Genomic DNA, 19,348 nt, shown 5'->3' with positions numbered 1-19,348 from the left:
TGTTGCGGCTCTGAAACAGTCGAAACTGAAATGTGACATCATGCAGAGGTGTAGCATTTGTTGCAGAGCCGGTGGTGTTATTGTGTCGGTCCCCTGGATGTATCTATTCTGACCTCGTCTTTGTCTTTTGTCAGACTCTCCCTCTGTGGTGCTGATGAAATAACAGCCGGTGTTGACTTTTTCTGTATCCCTGCTCCTTTTCCCTGAAGGCCTGTCTGTTTGACCTGTCACCGATCACATTTGAACACCACAAAGCTTTTGAGAGCTTTTGCGAACGTCCCCTTACCTTTTTTGTATACTGAACCATTTAGCATCAGACCCCCCCCTTCCCTGGTTTCATGGCTGTTCCTGCTCTCTTCTGCGTATGCTTTTCTTTCTATCTGTGGTTCATTTTATTCAGAGAAATCAAGACTTTACACTTTTGTTTCACTGTTTTCTTCTTCTGTGTATTTCTGTCAAAAGACTGAGGGAAATGGAATAAAATATATGACAAAGAGGCAGAAAATGGACCCACAGACAAGTGACTTTAACAGCAAGGGAAATAGGCAAATGGCAGGAAACACATCTTCTGGCTTCTGATTGATGACATGGCCACCAGAGTATTTCACACTTTGCAAGTCTGTTCGTCGAAGTTGAACAACGACGTGTTACACATATTCATCCCGAAAACCTCAAATTGTGAAAACTTTGTATCAGATGGTTGAGATTTTAATTAATTGCCATGATGTCCTAAAAACACAGTAAAAAGATGTTTGTAAATGTTTCCAATTAGGAAGAAATCCAATTAATTATAACAAACCCATTAATTTTGTTGACATTGCGTAGATTAAAGAATTGACTCAACGTTTTTGTTAAACTGGTGTAGATCCAATTTATAGAAAACACGCTTTTCCGCTTTCCTTATCGCCTCCATTAAAAAAAAAAAAAAAAAAAAAAAGCTGCTTATCACCATCTGGTTCTCATCCAAGATTTTTGCAGACTTGATAACATGAAAAACTTATGTCTGTAAGCCTCTGATGACACGTCACGTTAATTAGAACTCGCAGTTATAGCCTTTTGTAAACAAAACTATCCAAACTTCTTCTGGGTGGTGCACACTGATTTTACATGAAAATTCAGTGTTTTCTTTTATAAACTGGGCCTTATTTATGCAGTTTTATCCACCAGTTCCCATTCATTATGATAAAAATTTACCATGTGGGTTAATTGGATGGTGGATGTTGCAACTCTGCTGACACATGGAGTTATGGTGAGCAAAATGTTTTTTCAGGTAATGAAATATTTTGTTTTGTAGTAGTTATTATCAGAACCCTGCTGTTATAAATAGCAATTTTTTAGACCTACTTTCTGGTTTAAAGGACCAGTGTGTAGGAGTTAGTGCCAAAGGTTCTCTCTGAAGCCAATGTTTGGTTATGGGCTACTGAAGAAACATGGCGGTGCGACATGGCAGCCTCCATGAAAGAGGACCCACTCCACTGTACACATGAAGAGCTCATTCTAAGGTGATTATACACTAATGAAAAGTTAACTATTAATATTATATCACATTTCTGCCCATAGATCCCTCTAAATCCTACACACTGAACCTTTTTATTTCCCACAAAAAAGAAACCATCCTCATCATCATACAAACTGCTATACCCACATGGATTCAATCAAAATCATTCCAAAAAATCCAAATCTGTATTTTCGTTGCATATTTCCACCCAGTTCCCATTCGTCAAATAGAAAAGTCCAGACCTGACAAACACTCCCGTGCTTTCACTCCTCAGCTGACAAGTAAACTTTGCTATAAGAATTGACAGTTTAGGACCAAGAGGAATATTTGGGGCCTGGGCTCAGCTTTGTGATTGATAGAAATGTTTGTGACAGTATCCACTTGTCTTGATACTTGTCTTCCATTTTTCATCTACTTCTTTCCCTTTACCTCCCCCAGCTGACAGCAGTGGTTTTGTTGATGTGAAGTACTGTCATGCAACAGAGACCCAGAATTCCATGCTTGTCTTCTCATAACAGAGTGATGTGAATGCTCTAAGCTCTGTATCTAAACAAAATAAGACACTGAGTGATCTGGGACTTTTTAAGCCTTAGGTAATTCAGTGGCTTTCTGCCCAGCAACACTAACTTTGTGAGCTTTGCATTAGCAAACAATGGAAACGACTGGGGGTTTGCCACTTTCAACAGCACAACTCCGGATACAGTGACATCTATCTTTATCTTCTTTGTCTGTTCCCACTTTTCTCCTTGATGAAGTGAACCTGTTTTCATGGAAGATGTCGATAGGTTTGTGATCTGCTGCAGGTTTGTGGTGTCGACGCTTTGGCATACTTGTTTTGCTGTTGTGATTTTTTTTGCACTTACTTTTAGTCCCCAGGTGACATGAAAACACACGTGACGCTGCAGGATGAAACATCATATTTGAATGTCTGACATCCCTTCTAGCATCAAATTACAGTCTGTTTCATGTAAACACAGTGGCGCTAGTGAACACACACACACACACAAACACACAAACACACACACACACACACACACACACACACACACACACACACACACACACAAAAAAAAAAGTGAGTGTATATCTCCACTAGTTTATCCTGGATCAATAACCTGCAAACCTTTACTGGTTTTGGCCCTCTTTGTTTTCTTTGTTAGGAGCGTTGGGATATGCGTAGCAGAGAGGAATCTTGTTCCATGACATCTCACTGCACTGCTTTCACAGAGACACTTCCCCCTGTTGGCAGTCTTTGCACGTGCACACAACCCATTAGAAACCTGATTAACTGTATACATGGCCAAGAAATCTGTTTCTCTTGCAGGAAGAAATCTAGCTAGCATCCAGCTTTTACCAGTTTTCTCTGATTCCTGATTAACAAAACAGGATGACGCGTTTAGACAGTGTTAAAGAAATTAGGTCACTGATTGATAATCGGGTTTCTCAAGCTGACAAATAAGGCCTTGCTTAAGTGCGCTGATCATTTGAAAACTCTGTTCTGGCCTTTTCGGCCTTCCGTCCATGCTAAGCCTGCAGCGTCAGATTGGTGTATGTTTTTAGATTCAGGCTTCTGCCTCACTGAGAAATTGAACACATTTCATCATTACAACCATTGATTTCCCCTGCTGTGAAACCAACTTGGCTCTCCCTGATATGCTCTGTTTCACTCTCTATATGTCCTGTTCTTGTTTTGTTTTCCCTCTTTCTGTCTGTTTCCTCATATCTCAACCCGCTCTGCTCCACGTCGTCCTCCAACTAATATCGCCCTGTTTCATTACATGCAATACCTGGCAACACGCATCCTGCATTGTATCTTATTCACTCGCTGACATCCCTAACTCTTGTATATCAGCAATCCCTGTATCCTGCATCATTCACTTTAAAGGATAAAGTTATACTGGCTCCATTCACCATGACAAAAAGTCAATCAACTCACCAAATTTGGGAGCAACTAAATTTATGGTCAACTAAGACAGATAATAAATCTCTGTAAGCTGAAAGATGCCTTTTGGTTTGGAAACTCTTTCCAAACAAGCTAGAAGTTTAAATAACTTGAATTTTGAGTGCAGGGTGATGTGTAAGACTTGATGTAGCTTAGGTAATATTTACCAAGGTGGGCTACATGAGTGCAACACAAAGCTATTTAAACTTATGTGGCACAGCTTTCTTCGGTCCTCTGCTGGGAGAAAGCATCCTCTTAAGCAGTGCAAGTCAGCTGCAGTATTTCCATCAGAGTTGCTGAGGTAGAGCAGCTGTCCCACATGCTGCAGCATTATTCTCTAAGCAATAAACAGTGCAGAGCAGGTGAGAGCGCGCTCTGATACCTGTGGTTTTGAGTGTTTTCTGGAATGAGCTGGAATATGCTGCTTTTTCTTTCTTTTTTGTGTTCAAATTTCTTATTTTTGGATGAATAAAAAGAGTACATTCGAGTGTTAATTCTATATTGTGTACAAACTCTTAGCATTGCTACATGTACTGTATGTCTCTTTATTCCAATGCAAAGCATGCAGTGTATCTATGGGCTCATTGCAAATCCTTGAACCGCTCCAGTGATTAAAATATCTTCAGCTTGATAAACCGTCTATGAAGCTTCAAATGTGCTTATGCCTTTCCTTTGTCTTCACCATAATCTTGCTCCCACTGTGTCCCGAGTCTCATGATCCCATTCACGCACCATCCCATATGCTTTCTTTGCATTTGTGTGAGTCCATTTGCCATAACTAGCTGTCTGGCTCATTTGAACCGTTCACTTTTAATTGCCTTACCTTCCTCATTACTCTGGCAGTGGCATGCTCGCTGGTTTCCGCCTCCTCCCTATCCCTTTTGTCCTTCTTGTCCTCACACTGTGTTTTTGTTCGCTGCAACTGCCTGCCAACTAGTTGTTCAGCTTAGTCCTGGGTTGCTTGCTGGTTATAATTGCCTCTTTAGCTGCCATTTTCTTAGCCTCTACCGCTCTTGCTATGTCCCTTGCTCTTTCATTCTAAGCTGTGAAGCCATAACAATCTCCCTTGTTTGCTTGTTTGCTCAAGCGCTGGTATTCACACTAGTTTTGAGACAGTCTTTGCTCTTTGGCCTTCCAGCTTTCTCCCCCTCACCAGCTATTATCCCTTGTTGTGCGAGCAGCGCCTTCCACAAACTTTTTACTTTCGCCCTTTCTTTCCTCTTTGCCCTGTGCACCATCAGTGCTCTTTAAATTGCCATGTCTTCTAAGTTCCTCCTTTACTTTCCATCTCTTCCATCTTCATGTCCCCGCTTATCAATCTTGATTTTTTTTGTAACTCTAAAGTCTTGTCTCCCCATCTCCCAGCTAGCTTCCACCACAACTTTTGTTACCTTTCGTGCTCTTTGCCCTCATGGGTTTTTTTGGAAATTCTCTTGTTAGCCATTAATGGCCTTTGGTCTGCCACGATCCTGCTTACCGGGTTTCCCTTTTTGCCTTCCTCTCGACTGCCTTTGCCTCTATGCTGGTATACTTACTGTTACTGTCTCTCAGTTTCTCTAGTGGCAAGAACTTACTGAGAGTCTTCATAAGTAATAGGCCCAAGTCAGATTTGTGGAGCCCCATAGAGATTGTTGCTTGGGTCTTTGTAACGCTACTGAACCTGAAATAAACTGCCAAGATCTTTTCCCAGAGCATTTTGCCCGTCTACTCCCCAATCCCCACAGCCTTTTACCTAAAACCCATTTTTATCTCCTTTCCCTTTTCCTTTTCGTTTCACATTTCATTGCCCTCTCCCACCTCTTATTCTGTCATCCTCTCACTGTGCCTCTGTCATGTTGCTCTCAATTACTTCTACCAGTCTACCGTTTCTCTCATTCTCCTCTTTCTTCTTTTTCCTTCATTATTCCTTTCCTTCGCTGTACATTTCCACCATTTTCTCAATGTCTCTTTTTTTTCCTCCGCTTGTGCACCTGTGCTCGTTCTGTCCCTCTCCTGTGCCTCCCATATTTTCATCCTGAGTTTATCCCCTCGCTTTCCTCTGCAGACCTCCTCTATCTCTGCTCCTTTGCGGTCCTATCAGTGGGGTGCAGCTATTTAAACCTCACACTTATTCTTCGCATGGAGCTGCTTTCAAAACACCAGAGAAAAGAGGGAATTGGAGAGCAGAGTGAGATAAGTGGTAGAAGTGCAAAGGCACAATCTCACAAAGTTTACATTTAATCCAGAGTGAATCTACTCAGTAAAATGACCTGGGTTTGTAAACAGCAGCACATATTATATGATTATCCTCCCTGCTTCTATTTACTTGCTAAGCACTGCTTTGGCTTTGCTTCTTAAGCTAACATAAAAGCCATATCACCAGAGTAGAAGCCTGAATAGACCTTTTTACTTTTTCTTCTGGCTCACGGAGAAGCTGGAAGTTGTGAGTCATTTGCTGTTTGCGGAAGTCTGCTTCAGCTTGAACCTAAATCAGTGCTTTTCCTTTCTCCTGCAGGTCTGGTGGTAAGAGAAGCCAGTATAGAAATTACACGACAGCAAGTGGAGGAGCTGTTTGGTCCTGAAGATTACTGGTGCCAGTGCGTGGCCTGGAGCTCCGCTGGAACCACCAAAAGCCGCAAGGCACACGTCCGCATCGCATGTGAGTACATGACGGGCTGGGAAGATTACAAGAGCCCTTTCACACATGAGTAAACATGAGATCATTTATTGTATGCTAACAAATGTACCATCACTCATGTACAAGTGTTAACCATTACAGTACATGACTTTCCCAGTCTTTTCTTGCTCCTGTCCTGACTTGTTTGAAACATGCTTCTGCATCAAATTCAAAATAACCGGATATTTACAAAAAGTGATCAAAGTTGATGAGGTAAAACATTAAATATCTTGTCTTTGTACTGTTTTCAATTGAATATGCATCAAAACGGAAAAGCTAATTATAACATTTTACAAATTATGATAATCATGAAGTATCACATTATCACATTTTGCCAGTCAAATGCTTGCGAACCAGCAGCAGTAAGAAGTGTGGGGTTTGCATTAGCAGTAATTTGATATGTCTCTAAAACGGTGTTAAGAGAGTGAAAAATGAGGCTGATAAATGAGGCAAAACTACAGGCAGTAACACTGAATTACTTGTGTTAGGCAACTTGATATCTGTGCGGGAATGGTGGATCCTGCCACAAACAATGAAATAACAACTAGACTGTAAATACCATCAAAAATGAGTCTTCATGAAAGTAAAGGAGAATAACTTGTCTGTCTGTCTCTTTGGCTTCATTCTGGCATTACAGTTATGAGGTATACATTTTAACGAGAACACCAAAAACTCAGGAAGAAACTTGGCTATAACCTTGAAAATTGTTTTTACACTGAATGATACATGATGGGGAACTTTTCTAAGCAGAGACTTAGCTCAATAATTTCAGTCTACATCAGCAGCTTCCTGTTATGGTCTGGTGAAGAATTTAATATGACAACTGGGAGTCTGACTATAAGGTCACCAAAAGAACACAAGCCTGCCCAAACCCAACCAGACTCAATATCACTCCAGCAGACAGTGTTACAGTGTAACAGTGCATACACAGTGATCACATGGGGAAATCATTTCAGGATTGTTAGACCCTCAACAACAGTCCAGGGAAAGACAAAGTTGAATCCTGTGGTGAGTGATGGCCACTTGACGGCTCTGCAGCAACTGTGCAGCAAGGCAGCAAAGAAGTTTGATAGAAATCACCTGGAAAGTCTTGTTTGTTCTTTCAACTTAAGCCTCATATAACAGAATGGATTGTTCCTTCAAAGCTGCTTTCACTGTCCTGAGAATTGAACCCACAGCAGTAGTTTTCCAAGCGTCATTGCTCTGGTCAATTCAGCCATATAAGACAACTGGGACTTGTCTGAGTGCTCAGGTTGTAGAAAGGTCAAGCAGAAAAGAAATACCAATAACAAAATCGACCCCACCTCCCCGGTTTACCTGGCTTACACTGACAGTGTGGCCATGCTTGAGTGAACTCTCTAAAGGACAACTGGGGGCTTTGTTAGAGTCCATTCAGCAGACACTCGAAACAAACTGCACACACATCCATGTATGTAGTGCTTTAACAGACAGTATCTCTCTAGCAGACACATACCCTGGAAATCTTCTGTTCCCAGGTTGGTCTTATTCGTGCCGCAGAAGGAAATCCATCACGCTGACCCTTGTTTTTCATTCAGGTTTTATTTGGTTGTAAATATGTCTCACTTTTTCACTTCTGCACGGCTTTATTTATTTATACGCGCATGGATTTATTAATTTATTTAATTTCTTCGTCTTTTAAAGGAAGCTATATTTCTGTTAGGTGTTTAATCTTAACAAAACACAGAACAAATGATGAAAACAAAGATGTAATTTTTTAAAACAAATTCACACAATGCACTGCATTTACAGATCGCACATTGCACAGTGCATAGGTGGCACACTGCAGATGGCTTATACAGTAGTTCAGAGAGTAATAAAGGCTGTAGAATACTACATCATATGTAAATTGACCCTGCAGCAGATTATTTACAGTAAATATACATTCATATAAAAATGAGCTGACTCAAGCTCACACAATATACAATACAGTATATGCTTAAAGCTCCATGATCGTACGACAGCAACGTATTCCTCAATTCATTTGGCTCGTTCGCTTTAAAGACCGTTTGAATTTAGAACAGAGCCTCACTAACTGTCTGCGTTGCTTCAGTGTTTTCGGATGTTTTTCTGCCTGTCAGCAGAGAGTTAGTGACACAGTCAGAAATATCCTTCTAAGCTCCGCTAATAACATTCTCGAATGGAATGGGCCCTCCTCGGGGTGCAATGAAAGCCGGGTAATGTGCTGTTTTTGGCTTACGTCCGGGCTGATACATGCTGAGAGACAGATGCAGGCAAGCGTACGTATGCAGGCTTCTGAGATTCTCCGAGGTAAACACGTGAATGCAGACACGAGCGGCAGAGAAATGCACACATGGCTGTGAAAGGCCGCATTGTTCAGAGGCGAGGGAGCTGATGTGTGGACATGCAGTGTACCTGCACATGCATACGTGTGTGAGAGATGTCTGCATGACTCTCTGACTTACATTATCAATCAGTTCTAGCGAGTCCAGGCTTACACACCTGTTTCATCTACTTTCTTCTGTGTTTTAATCTTTGTCTGCCTCAGTCTGATTCATTAAGGCATTAAATTAAAGCGGGAAGAGTTCTACAAGGAACCAAAAGCCTCTGCTTCTGATAAAGTGTTGAAATTGCATCACTGAGGAGCTATAAAATAATTCGGTATCTGGTCTTTTTCACAAGGGCTCATGCCATTATGTTCAAAGGCTGCCCAGGTTTTAGTTCTACACTGTATAAAAAAGCCAAACGCCTGCTTCCTATATCATTTTTTTCCCCTTTTTTTCAGTCAACATACGGTATATCATATTTCACACACGTAAGACCTCTGCTGGAGGTTAGGTGTAGCGAGGGTGATGGAGGATGCCTCTAAGAAGGCTTGAAGGGCCAGCAGATACCATGAAGGAGGAAGATGATAGAAATCCTGCTTCTCTTTCACTTTTCTCCCTCACTCTTTCCCTTCAGGTGGCTCTACTGTTCTTTGTCCTGTATATTATGTATTTTCCCTCTGACTTTGTCTGCCCCTCCGTCCTTCACTTTCTCTCCCCCCGTTATAACAGTGATTTTTCCCTTAACCAGATCTGATTACACTCAGCCCCCTCTTGCGATAACCTTTTACTTCAAATCGACCCAACCTCCTGACCTACCCCGCTTTCAGCTCCTATTTGGATCTGCTGTTGTGATTAAAATGCTTCCTGGCAGCTAGAGCTTGCTGAGCAAAGTGTCTTTTCTACCGCTCTGTGCGATGGCAATTCAGCATTTCTCTCCTGCGTTCCCATCTCCTCTTCCCACTCATTTTCTTATTTCCTATTGTCTCCTCCGCTTTCAGATTTTCCCACTTTGCTCACCATGTGCTTACTGTTTTGTTGTCTCACTCGTGCTCTCGTTTCTGCCTCTCATTCTGCAGCGTCTTCAGGCTGTTTTAATAACTGGAGAATTAACACTTCAAGGCATTAACTAAATACTCAGTTTGTAGCTGGATGATGGCAATCAGTGTTGAGGTTGTAGAAGTGTCAAACACACAATGAGAGATATTAAATGTCTGAGAGATTTGTTGGTATTTTGGAGCAGGGCACTTTAACTGAGTTATGGGTGGTGCAGGCAGCTTAATTCAAGTTTATAAAGCAGGTGAGACGAACAAACACACACCCAGTCATGCACAGCATTGCAGGCACGTACGCAGGGGCAAGCGAAACACAGGCAATTACATACACACAAATGTGCATGCAGTGTCAGTCATGCTCTTTGGCCTGCAGCTATCAGGTCAAGTCTTTCTCCTTCAACGGATTAGCAATATGTCAAGGTCACACACACTCACCCAAACACCCAGACACACGCAATTTTCAGATGATGGCAATTTGTTCTGCCACCTTCCACTGAGACATGTGTGTGCATAGCAATCAGGAGTCCAGACACTCGGGGACACAGAAACTCAGGCGGCTCCTTGTGTCAACTGGAAAATGTGTGTTAGCGAATTTCTTCTGTTTTGTTTATGATGCAAATGTCTCAGCCGCACGTGTTTAGGTTTTCCCTCAATCATGGGTGAATTAGACCAAGGAAAACACGGCTCAACAGGGACTTCTTGTGTTAGATTTTAAGCATTGATTAGACCTAAACTCCTCTGCTCTCGTTTCGGCTTAAACCTGCGCATAGCTTCCAACAATAAAGGCAGTCATTTGTAACCCAGCAACTGGAAACAACAGCGGTGTGTTCGCCAACCTTTCTGGTATGAAAGTTGCTCAGCAGCACACAGACCAAATTGCCCCAACAACCAACCACAGTCTCAAAGACAGTTAGACCTTTTTGCATGAAATGGCAGTCCAGCTGTTTTCATTAATGCAAATACAAATCAAGGCTGATATGAAGCAAAAGATCCATGCTGCTCATCCCTCCACACTCACCGTCAGCAGAAAACGTTCAGTGTTTTTCCCTGGATGGCATCATCAACACAGTGTTGGTTTCTGGCTTTGAGAGAGACTTCATGATGGTCACAAACACTGAATAAACATTTTTATAGTGAGAACCCACAGTGTGTGGTTATGATGTCTCACATCGCTGTAAGCCACTGAGCTTTTTCCCAGATGTCAGGGAGCGCTTCAGCATACTCTTAAGTGTGAAAGTGGTACGCCACAGTGTTGATTTGTCACACAAAGCTCAAGTCACTTTCTCAAATCCAAGTGTGAGAAGAATGAGTTTATTTCACAAAGAGCCATTTTATTGGCTAGCATGCAAAATAAGACTATGATTGCTACTGTATTTTTTTTTTTTTTTATTGAACTATTCCCATAGTAGATTTTTACTTTATACTTTGAAACCATAATTTGTTTTCACTGAGGATCTAAAGTGAACAGTTGCATTCAAAAGCATGCCTCATCCTGTTGCTGGCAGAACCTCCATAGTTGTCAGGCCCTTGAGCTGCTTTTCATCCTAATGAGTCATTTTACAAAGCAGCATCCAGAGGAAGCGTTGTGCTTCAGAGTGCCGCTGCTTTGTCAGCAAATAGAGTTGTTTACTTCTTCAAAACTTGACTGTGGATGGAAAGACCTTGTCTGATGTCTCGGGCTGATCACAGGTTGTGAAGTGTCGAAAATGACAGGGTGTAGGGTTCAGTGAAAGAACTGGTTTGAGTGGAAAGAGACTCTCTAAAGTCACTCAGAGAAAATGACTTCCTGTATAAACACACTGAAAATGAGAATGACACTCAAGGTCACGGACTACCTTCACTTCTACCACTCTTGATATTTTGGAGCTTTATTGGCATTTGCAGACATATGTATAAACGCTCGAGGACTGAAGAGTTACGTAGTCTGACCTCACCTACCCTGACATATTCTATCTATTGTCAAAATTTTCATCATTTTGTATAAATGAGCTATGCCATGAAATCCATTTCAAAACGTGTTTGATGAACACAAAATTGAAGGTTATCAAGCTAAATATTATAGGCAGCACATAATGAAGTTATTCAGCAACTTCTCACAAATCACCATTTAATGAGTTTCCTATTAAGACATGCAAGCATAAAGACACACAAATTCAATAAATTATCTTTCAGTGCTTAGAATTTTGATTTTTATCATTTAACACAAATCTGTTTTAATTACAAATCCATCTACATTTCCTCTTTTCCCCTGAATGTTTATTAAATATTATCTTACCCTCTTGTGTGCTTTATCACTTAAATCATTTAGTTTTTCTCTAAGCCAGAGGTCTGATTGTTTCCACTGCATGCCACCATGTAGGAAATTGGATGTCCAAATTATCCTCTCTGAGACGAAAGGAGAACACTTTGCTTGCTATTTTCTTCCCAAGCATCTTACATTGCTCTTTATTGCTTGAGCAGCTCCACCAGGGGAAACCGTTATGATTTGGCATGGGTAGCATGCAGGCGGAGACACCCATTTGGGATAATTGCTCAGAAATGTGCTTATGTAGAGGTGCCTGAGGCAACAAACTAACCACAAACATAATAACAGTTTTGAGCAGTGGAAGAAGTTTTAGGTGGAGAGGGAAGGAGGTGGAGAGAGACACTGAGGGAGGGAGAGGAGGAGGCTGAGAGGGAAAGAGGGAGAGATTATGCAAGAAAAGGTCATTTTTGAATACATGCTTACGCTGCTTTATTGTATATTTTTAGGGGAGTTCACGCTGAAGAACACTTCACAAGGTTGCCCTCTGCACTTTTCAACCCTGTTGTAGTTCCAAGCTGTTTAGTGAATTTATCTTTGCTTTTGTTATATTTATGGAGCGGGATAGCGTTATCTGCAGTTTGGGAGTGAAGTGGGGTCAGTGAATTGAGAGGACACAGCTGTCCCTCCTCTCCTGTGCACATATTTCCCTCGGGCACATATTTGCACACATGCACGAAAACACACACCTTCCACTGACGTGAATTCATGGTCCCCCGGTGTCTGCAGCACAATGTCACGTTCCCTCCTTCTCCGAAACGCAAACACGCTCAAACACACATGCGCTCGTGCTGAGAAATTGGCGAAATCTTGTCTGCCATAGCACGCTAGCTTTTAGCGCTACGTGTGAATATGTTTGTGTGTGTGTTGTGATGCTGTTCATCCCTGGAGCAGTTTGCTTTAATCTCCTCTAATTTCATTCTCAATCTTTATGGAAATCAAGTCTCACAACCAACTCCTCATTTCACCATCTCCCTTACTAATTAAGACCAGGAAATTGTTCCTGGAATTGGCTGGCATGAGAGAAGTGTGTCTCATCCCTCAATCATCTCCTTATTCTCTCTTTGTGTCTGTTTTTTTTTTTTTTTCTTTTTCATTTTTAGTACATTTGTAGACACGTGTCTGTTTTTCTGTCCCACTGTGAGTTTCTCACCATTTGTGGCTGTTCTGTCTCCATGTGTGAGTTGTGCCTTCTCGTTTGTCTCCGTCTCCTGTGTGTACTTCCCTCACTGTGACAGTATCTCGTTCTCTCTTTGTCTTTCAGTGTCTGTCCGTGTTCGTGTGTCTCGGTGTGTTGTGTGGGTAGCCATGTGGTGGATTTAGGGCTAAAGCTTTGGGTGATTACTCCCATAATGAACCATCATGCTCTGTTCAGGCTGTCATCCCCCACAGGGATTGACTGTATTATGAAGTTATCATTCAGCCTCAGTGATACTCTGTCCTCACATAACTCTCTTAACCAATATAGCTCTACACACGCAATTTGATAATGACTAGATTTGTATTGCATGAAATTAAACCCCATCATAGGTGGGAAGTTGTTCAGGAGAATTTTGGAATTTAAAGCTTTGTCAGACAGCTTGATCGCATCTAACGCCTTCTTCACGCATACAGATTCAAACGTGGCAGGCTGTCTCTTACCTCTCAGAAGTCTCTACCTCATCTCCTGCTGGTTTTTGCTGACACAGTAGCTCCTAACTTTACAATATTTACCTTGTAATGTGTGTTATTTAAACTGCTGAATGCAACAATCACAAAAGTGGCAAAAGTGACTGAAACTTGGGTCCCTAACTTCCTCAACTCTCCTCTCTGTTCACTGGGTGACGTTTGGTCTCGGTTTCTGGCACTAGCATGTGTTTTGCTGCTCAGTAGTCAGTTTTCGCTTTTACAATCTACAATGTATGCAAAGGAGGAGGGTAGAAAACACATTGCCAATATTGCACTGGTGTGTGGATATTTAAAAATTGATTACTTTTAGAGGTGAGTGTGTAAGTCACTTGCCCTCATATTTCCCAAACTCTTTTTACTACAAGCTTTGTATCAGTACACACTGTGGGAAAATATGAAGTTTCTGCTGTTTGCCTGTGCTAGAAATACAGAAGCACCTTTATTCTGGGTTAAGCTAGCATGCACAAACTTTCTGCTGTTTACCATCAAACTATACCATACACTTAATATGTGGAGGGGTGCACATAGCTTTTTTAGTCAGATTGTGATTGGTACTCCCTACCCTAACCCCATACATAGCATGGTCTTAATAAGTGCAAACTTCCTCTGGGTCCTCGGTGTGTCCCTCACTGTCAGCCGTTTCAGCTTCCGGCATGGTAGATGATGAAGATGCACCTCCCAGTCCCTGGTTGAGCCGATTAGCTGCCTTCATCTACAGGTCAACAGCTGGCTCAGGGTCAGATGTCTCTGTGGTCATCTTTGACAGTTGAATGTGCATCAGGGCTGAGAGACGAGTGTGTGACAGAGATGTCAGTGCTTGTTTTTTTTTGCGTGTGTTGAGATGTGAGAATCCGCTCGCACATGCCGCACTGCTCAAAGGCAGCACAAGTGACCATTTAACCACCTTGTTGATGTTGGAGTGTCAGTCTGGATTGCTTGTATTTACTATTTGGACCATTTCACGCAATGGATGCTGCCAAGTGTTTTCCTGCTTGCTTTAAGATTATCCATTCGCTCACAGTGGTGTCTGTCAAGTTGCATGATGTTCATCTTCACATTCCCCAATGGTCAGCTTTCCCTCCTCAAACCTATTGAATGTGGTCCTCAAAATATTACCAATGTCGAGCATGTTAGCCAGAAAACATTGAAGATGCTCTGTGCAGGTGTGCTGCAGGTCACTGTTATCACCCGTAGCAGGTTGTATACAAATGGCTGGCAAAAGGCTCAGTATATTCAACAGAGTCTCATGCCTCCATGCAGACCATCTGATACTCCCCAGTTTCAAAAAAGTGATTCCATTCTCTACACACAACTGCGTCGGCATGGCAGTATTTTTTGCTCCACCTTTTTGTAAATAGAACTGCAGTAGCTCAACAATGGAGCAATTAAATGCCTCACCGTGAAGAACATTGTGATCAGCTGATTTTGTGTTCTTTTCAAGGGTGTGTGCAGTGCACAGAACATGCACAAGGGAATCCTCAACTGCACCAAGGTGCCATAACTTTGGTAAGATGCTGTTGTATATATTCACGTTAACAGCAGCCCTGTCTGTGCCCATGGCGATCAACTTTGTCATCCAATCATCCAAACCGGCATCATGGAGGAGCTTCACAAGTCCATCTGTTATGGCCTGTGCAGTTCGGTCGGCACCTGATTCAGGGAAGTCTGAGGTAAACTCCTGCTGGACTCAGACACAGTGTGAGCAATTTCACATATGCACAGTATGCAAAGCTGCCTTTTGAAGCAACTGGCATTTTGCATTTATGTTGTGCATGTGTACCTGTGCACCAGTTATGTGCACTCCTGAATATATGCCAGATGTCTTATGTTGTCTGGGGAAACTCTCGGATGCCTGCAGTGCATGCAGACAAAATCCCTCTCGTAATAAATGGTGTCTAGTACTATTATTTATCAGTTGCAGGACATTAGGAAAACAGATGCTGCGCACTTGAAACATTACAAGAATAACTCCATCACAAAGCCATCGGCGTGCCACATTTATCAGGTGTCACCAAGTCACACAGTGAATTGCAATTCATACATTTTCACTATTCCTTTAACAGCCATAAACACACTACAACAGTGCGAGCTGTCGTACCTTACAGCAGACATTTCTTCCTCAGTAGTTTCTCTGCGCCATTTTATGAAAATCCAAGGCTGTAACCAGATGACTACATGCAAATAGCTAGTTTTGCACTTTGAGCTAACTTAGAAATTTAATAATAACATTTTACACACAATGCCGTTTTTGCAGTTTAAGGCTCAAAAATGACCTCCCCATTGTAAGCACATCTCACAGTAACATCACTCAGAAATTCATCCACTCACAATGGTTTCCCTTTGGCCTCTGCAGTATTTTACCCTGTCGATGGGGGAGCAGAGAGACTCATGGTCACAAATTTAAAACCAGCATGTGTGAATTACTTTTCAAAAACTGGATTCAAAGTTGTTCTACTTTTAGAAGCCAGACACACATTATCTGTCCCCTTGTCTGTGTGGATAAGATTGGGGTCTTGATAAAGGAGGTGTAATCAAAGTCAGATTGATGGCTGGGATGTTTGATGGATTGCGGGTTGGTTTTGAGAGAGATAAGGCAGATAAATACAGATGATACAAGACGGACTCACTGACATGAGCTGCTGTTGAATGGTTTGATACATAGAGAGTGTTGTGGACATGAGAAAAGGCTTTGATAGGTAAAGACCAAGCAGGTGGTTTTGGTATTAAGGAGTAAGGTGGTCTTACTGTGTGCTGCCAACTTCTCCCTCTCTCCTTCCTCCTCTCTTTTTCTGCCTCTCATCTTTCAACCCCCCACCTGCTGTCCTGACTTCTACCTTCCACAGCCCGCCCCCCCCCCGTTTCACCTCTCCTTCTCTTTCAGTCTGCCGTCTTCTATGTCTGTTAGCCACTGTACGGTGGCTGTCCTGATGAAATACCCAGAGAGTGACTCAGAGTCGACGGTTCAGCATTAAAAAATGTTCTACCCAGTGTGTCTGTGTGTGTGTGTGTCCACAAATGGTGTACCACAGCTGACGGATAAGGTGATTAAGAGTACACCTGGGAACCGGGAGAGTAAAAGGACGCAAGGATAACACGCACCCACACCCACATACCCACACACACACACTGTGCCCTCCAATGAAACTTTTGAGTATGGTTTTAAAAACTAAAGGACAGAGAGGAGAGGATTTGTCTTCTATAGATGCAGCCATCCTTTACAAACTAACAAAGTGACTCTCAAACTCCTCAAAGTGAAAAAGTTTTTAGTATTAATACCTCAGAGATGGTATCATTTGAATGCTGCTGTCAATGCTGCCATGTCAACAAACCTCTTGATATCACTTTAAAATACGCACGTATCTTCAGATATGTAGCCAATGTAATCAATCTTCCTCGCTTACTTGCTGGCATTCATTAAATTTGTGACATGTGACCTTTAATCATCCAGTTACGAGTCTTGCTCTCCCGTGCATGTGGAACAGAAACACATACCTTCATGTCCAACACACAACATTCATGCACATGTGTACACAAACAAATATTTGTACTCATGTAAGCAGCTGCGGCCATAAGTATGTACACAGAATTTAACACCCCCAAGCGAGTTTTTCACTATGTAGCATGTGTACTACTGTATGTGTTTGTGTAGTTCACTTTGTGTCATTGAAAGTGTGTGTGTGGACGGTTGTTTAGTCATCTCCCACCACTCCAGTCTTGCAGATACACTGCATAGCTGTAATGCAGAATTTGCATGGATGAAAAGGGCAGTTAGGCACTCGTGAAAAAACCAGATCATAAACCTTACACCCAGGAGCTTGGATGAAAACACAACTTCATCCCCTGCATATGTTCTTATTTAGAAATCCATCAGCGCCATAAATAAAGTCACCTGCTAAGTCCCGCAACGCTGCCACTCGTCTCAGGTTACAGTTTGTTTTATGGCCTTTTTCTATGGCAGGCTAATTATTTTAACATGTGTTAAGCTCAGCTGCCAATGTAGGGATACGTGTACGCAGGAAAGTGCATGGCAGCAGACGAGGGAGGTGAACAGAAAAGCGCTGAATTATGTTTTTAACTCTGTCCAATAGGTAGAATCAATCAAACTAGAGAAGGACAAGGTTAAGAGTGGAAGGCAGAATGATGTAGAGCATTGCAGTGTCAGGGTAGCCCTGGTGGGAGGGAGACTGGCAGAAAGTTTATGAAATAATGTAGTGAAAGACACTTGGAAAAAGCTGCAGAGTCAAGCCAAGGAACAGTTGAAGGCTGCTCGCCCTTTTTGAACTGTCGCAAATAAACAAAATCATGTCTTATGTAGAATTATGCAGAGAAATGTGGCAGTGAGAGGAAACAGCACAGCAAAATACGTTCAGCATAAAGATCAGCTAAACACAACTATCCATCCTTTCATCCGTCTGACCACTTGTATTTTCATTTGTATCTTTTAACGCCTTGTCTCTACCCTCTTCTTTTTGTCTTTGTGAAATCTGTTGTTTCTTATTTAAATGTCTGGCTAATTGTCTTAAAGTCTGCCACTGTGAGCTTTTTTTTTCCGCCTCAAAACGAAAAAAAAGCCTTCTGTGAAGCGTTCTGTGAAAGAAATGGCAGCGCATTCCATGCTGCTTTGTAATGCTGTCATTTATCACAGCATGTGGACCATTAGTGTGAATCATTTATTGTCTTTGGCGTTGCTTGAGATCCCTGAACTCTGGCAAGTCTATATGGAATGAAAGCAAAGTTTAAATACTGTGCATAGTGATTGAGGGGCAAGCGTGCAATAAAGCAGCCAGTGTTCAGTGTGTGAAGCAGCTCAAGCGCATAAACGTATGCTCAGCTGTGTGTGTGTTTAAAACTGTTTCAACTGCATTAAAATGCAAACGATGTGTGTCTGTGTGTGTGTTAGCATGTGCACCCCCGTGTGAGCTTTAGTTGACGCCGAGAATATACAGCTAAGTGTTTTTCCTTGTTGTGTACATTTCTGAAGTGACAGGAGAGTGGGAGAAGTCAATATATGCATGGTTGGTTTTCATCCACCAGCTCCATAATTACTGTGTCATTGTTGCTGTGGAAATGAGGTAATGAGCCCAGTTTACAATAACATGGCATCATCTCCTGAATGGCCTCCCCAACTGCTGAATCACAGCATACTTTTGCGAAATGGCCTCCCACACACCTCCGCTTTCCATTGAGACTTTTTGTCCTTTGATGTGATCGCTGGTGTTGCTGTTGTGCGTCATGTTTCCGAGGCTGTCCTTGTCAAGATTAAATTCATACTGGTATGAACTCAAGTAGTTCACCCATTTAGATGCAAGGGCTCGCCCTCAGCTGACACATTTTATCAGTGGATCAGTGCTCACCGCTCTCACCACAGCGTGCAACATGAGCTTTTTCATTGGCTACCTAAGCAAAGTCTTCATTACCACATCAAAACAGTCAAATCTACATGTTATCCAGTGTCATCAAGATATAATTGCAGCAATTTTCTCACATGCTCTCTGCTTCACCTAATACCCCGTCTCTGTCTCTCTCCTCAGACCTGAGGAAGTCATTCGAACAGGAACCCCTGGGAAAGGAAGTATCTCTGGAGCAGGAAGTGCTGTTACAGTGTCGTCCTCCGGAGGGCATACCAGCTGCTGAGGTACGTGCATTTTATTAACCTCCACCTGACGCGAACATTAAGAAAGATGCGAGATGAAGAGAGAGGACTTGTAGAACAGAACGGGGGAGTTGACTGAAGAGATGGGATGACAGAATGAAGGCAGCGGGAGGATGTGGAAAGATGTAAAAATAGAAATCATCAAGTGGAAATAACTTGAAAGTGCTACAGAGAAGTCAGTTATTACAGATGTGGCACTTTTTTTTTTGAAACTGCCTGTGAGTGACAGACAGCAGAACAGAGAGGTTTGAACGGAGCGTGCTCTCTTTCA

General features: G+C 42.2%; 1 protein-coding gene across 2 annotated transcripts in view; it reads left to right on the top strand.

Moving 5' to 3' along the window:
• The window catches only part of LOC143321150 (netrin receptor UNC5C-like), a 184,182-nt gene that overhangs the window by 101,239 nt on the left and 63,595 nt on the right, over positions 1-19,348 (top strand). For both annotated transcript variants that reach the window (XM_076731310.1, XM_076731309.1), the window contains exons 3-4: positions 5,935-6,078; positions 18,956-19,059. In XM_076731310.1, coding sequence (XP_076587425.1) covers positions 5,935-6,078; positions 18,956-19,059 — 248 coding nt within the window. The remainder of the gene's footprint in view (positions 1-5,934; positions 6,079-18,955; positions 19,060-19,348) is intronic.

The sequence above is a fragment of the Chaetodon auriga genome, chromosome 5, assembly GCF_051107435.1.
Source record: "Chaetodon auriga isolate fChaAug3 chromosome 5, fChaAug3.hap1, whole genome shotgun sequence".
Lineage (NCBI taxonomy): Eukaryota > Metazoa > Chordata > Actinopteri > Chaetodontiformes > Chaetodontidae > Chaetodon > Chaetodon auriga.
Note: the sequence above shows the minus strand (reverse complement) of the source record. Positions and strands in the feature narration are given on the sequence as shown.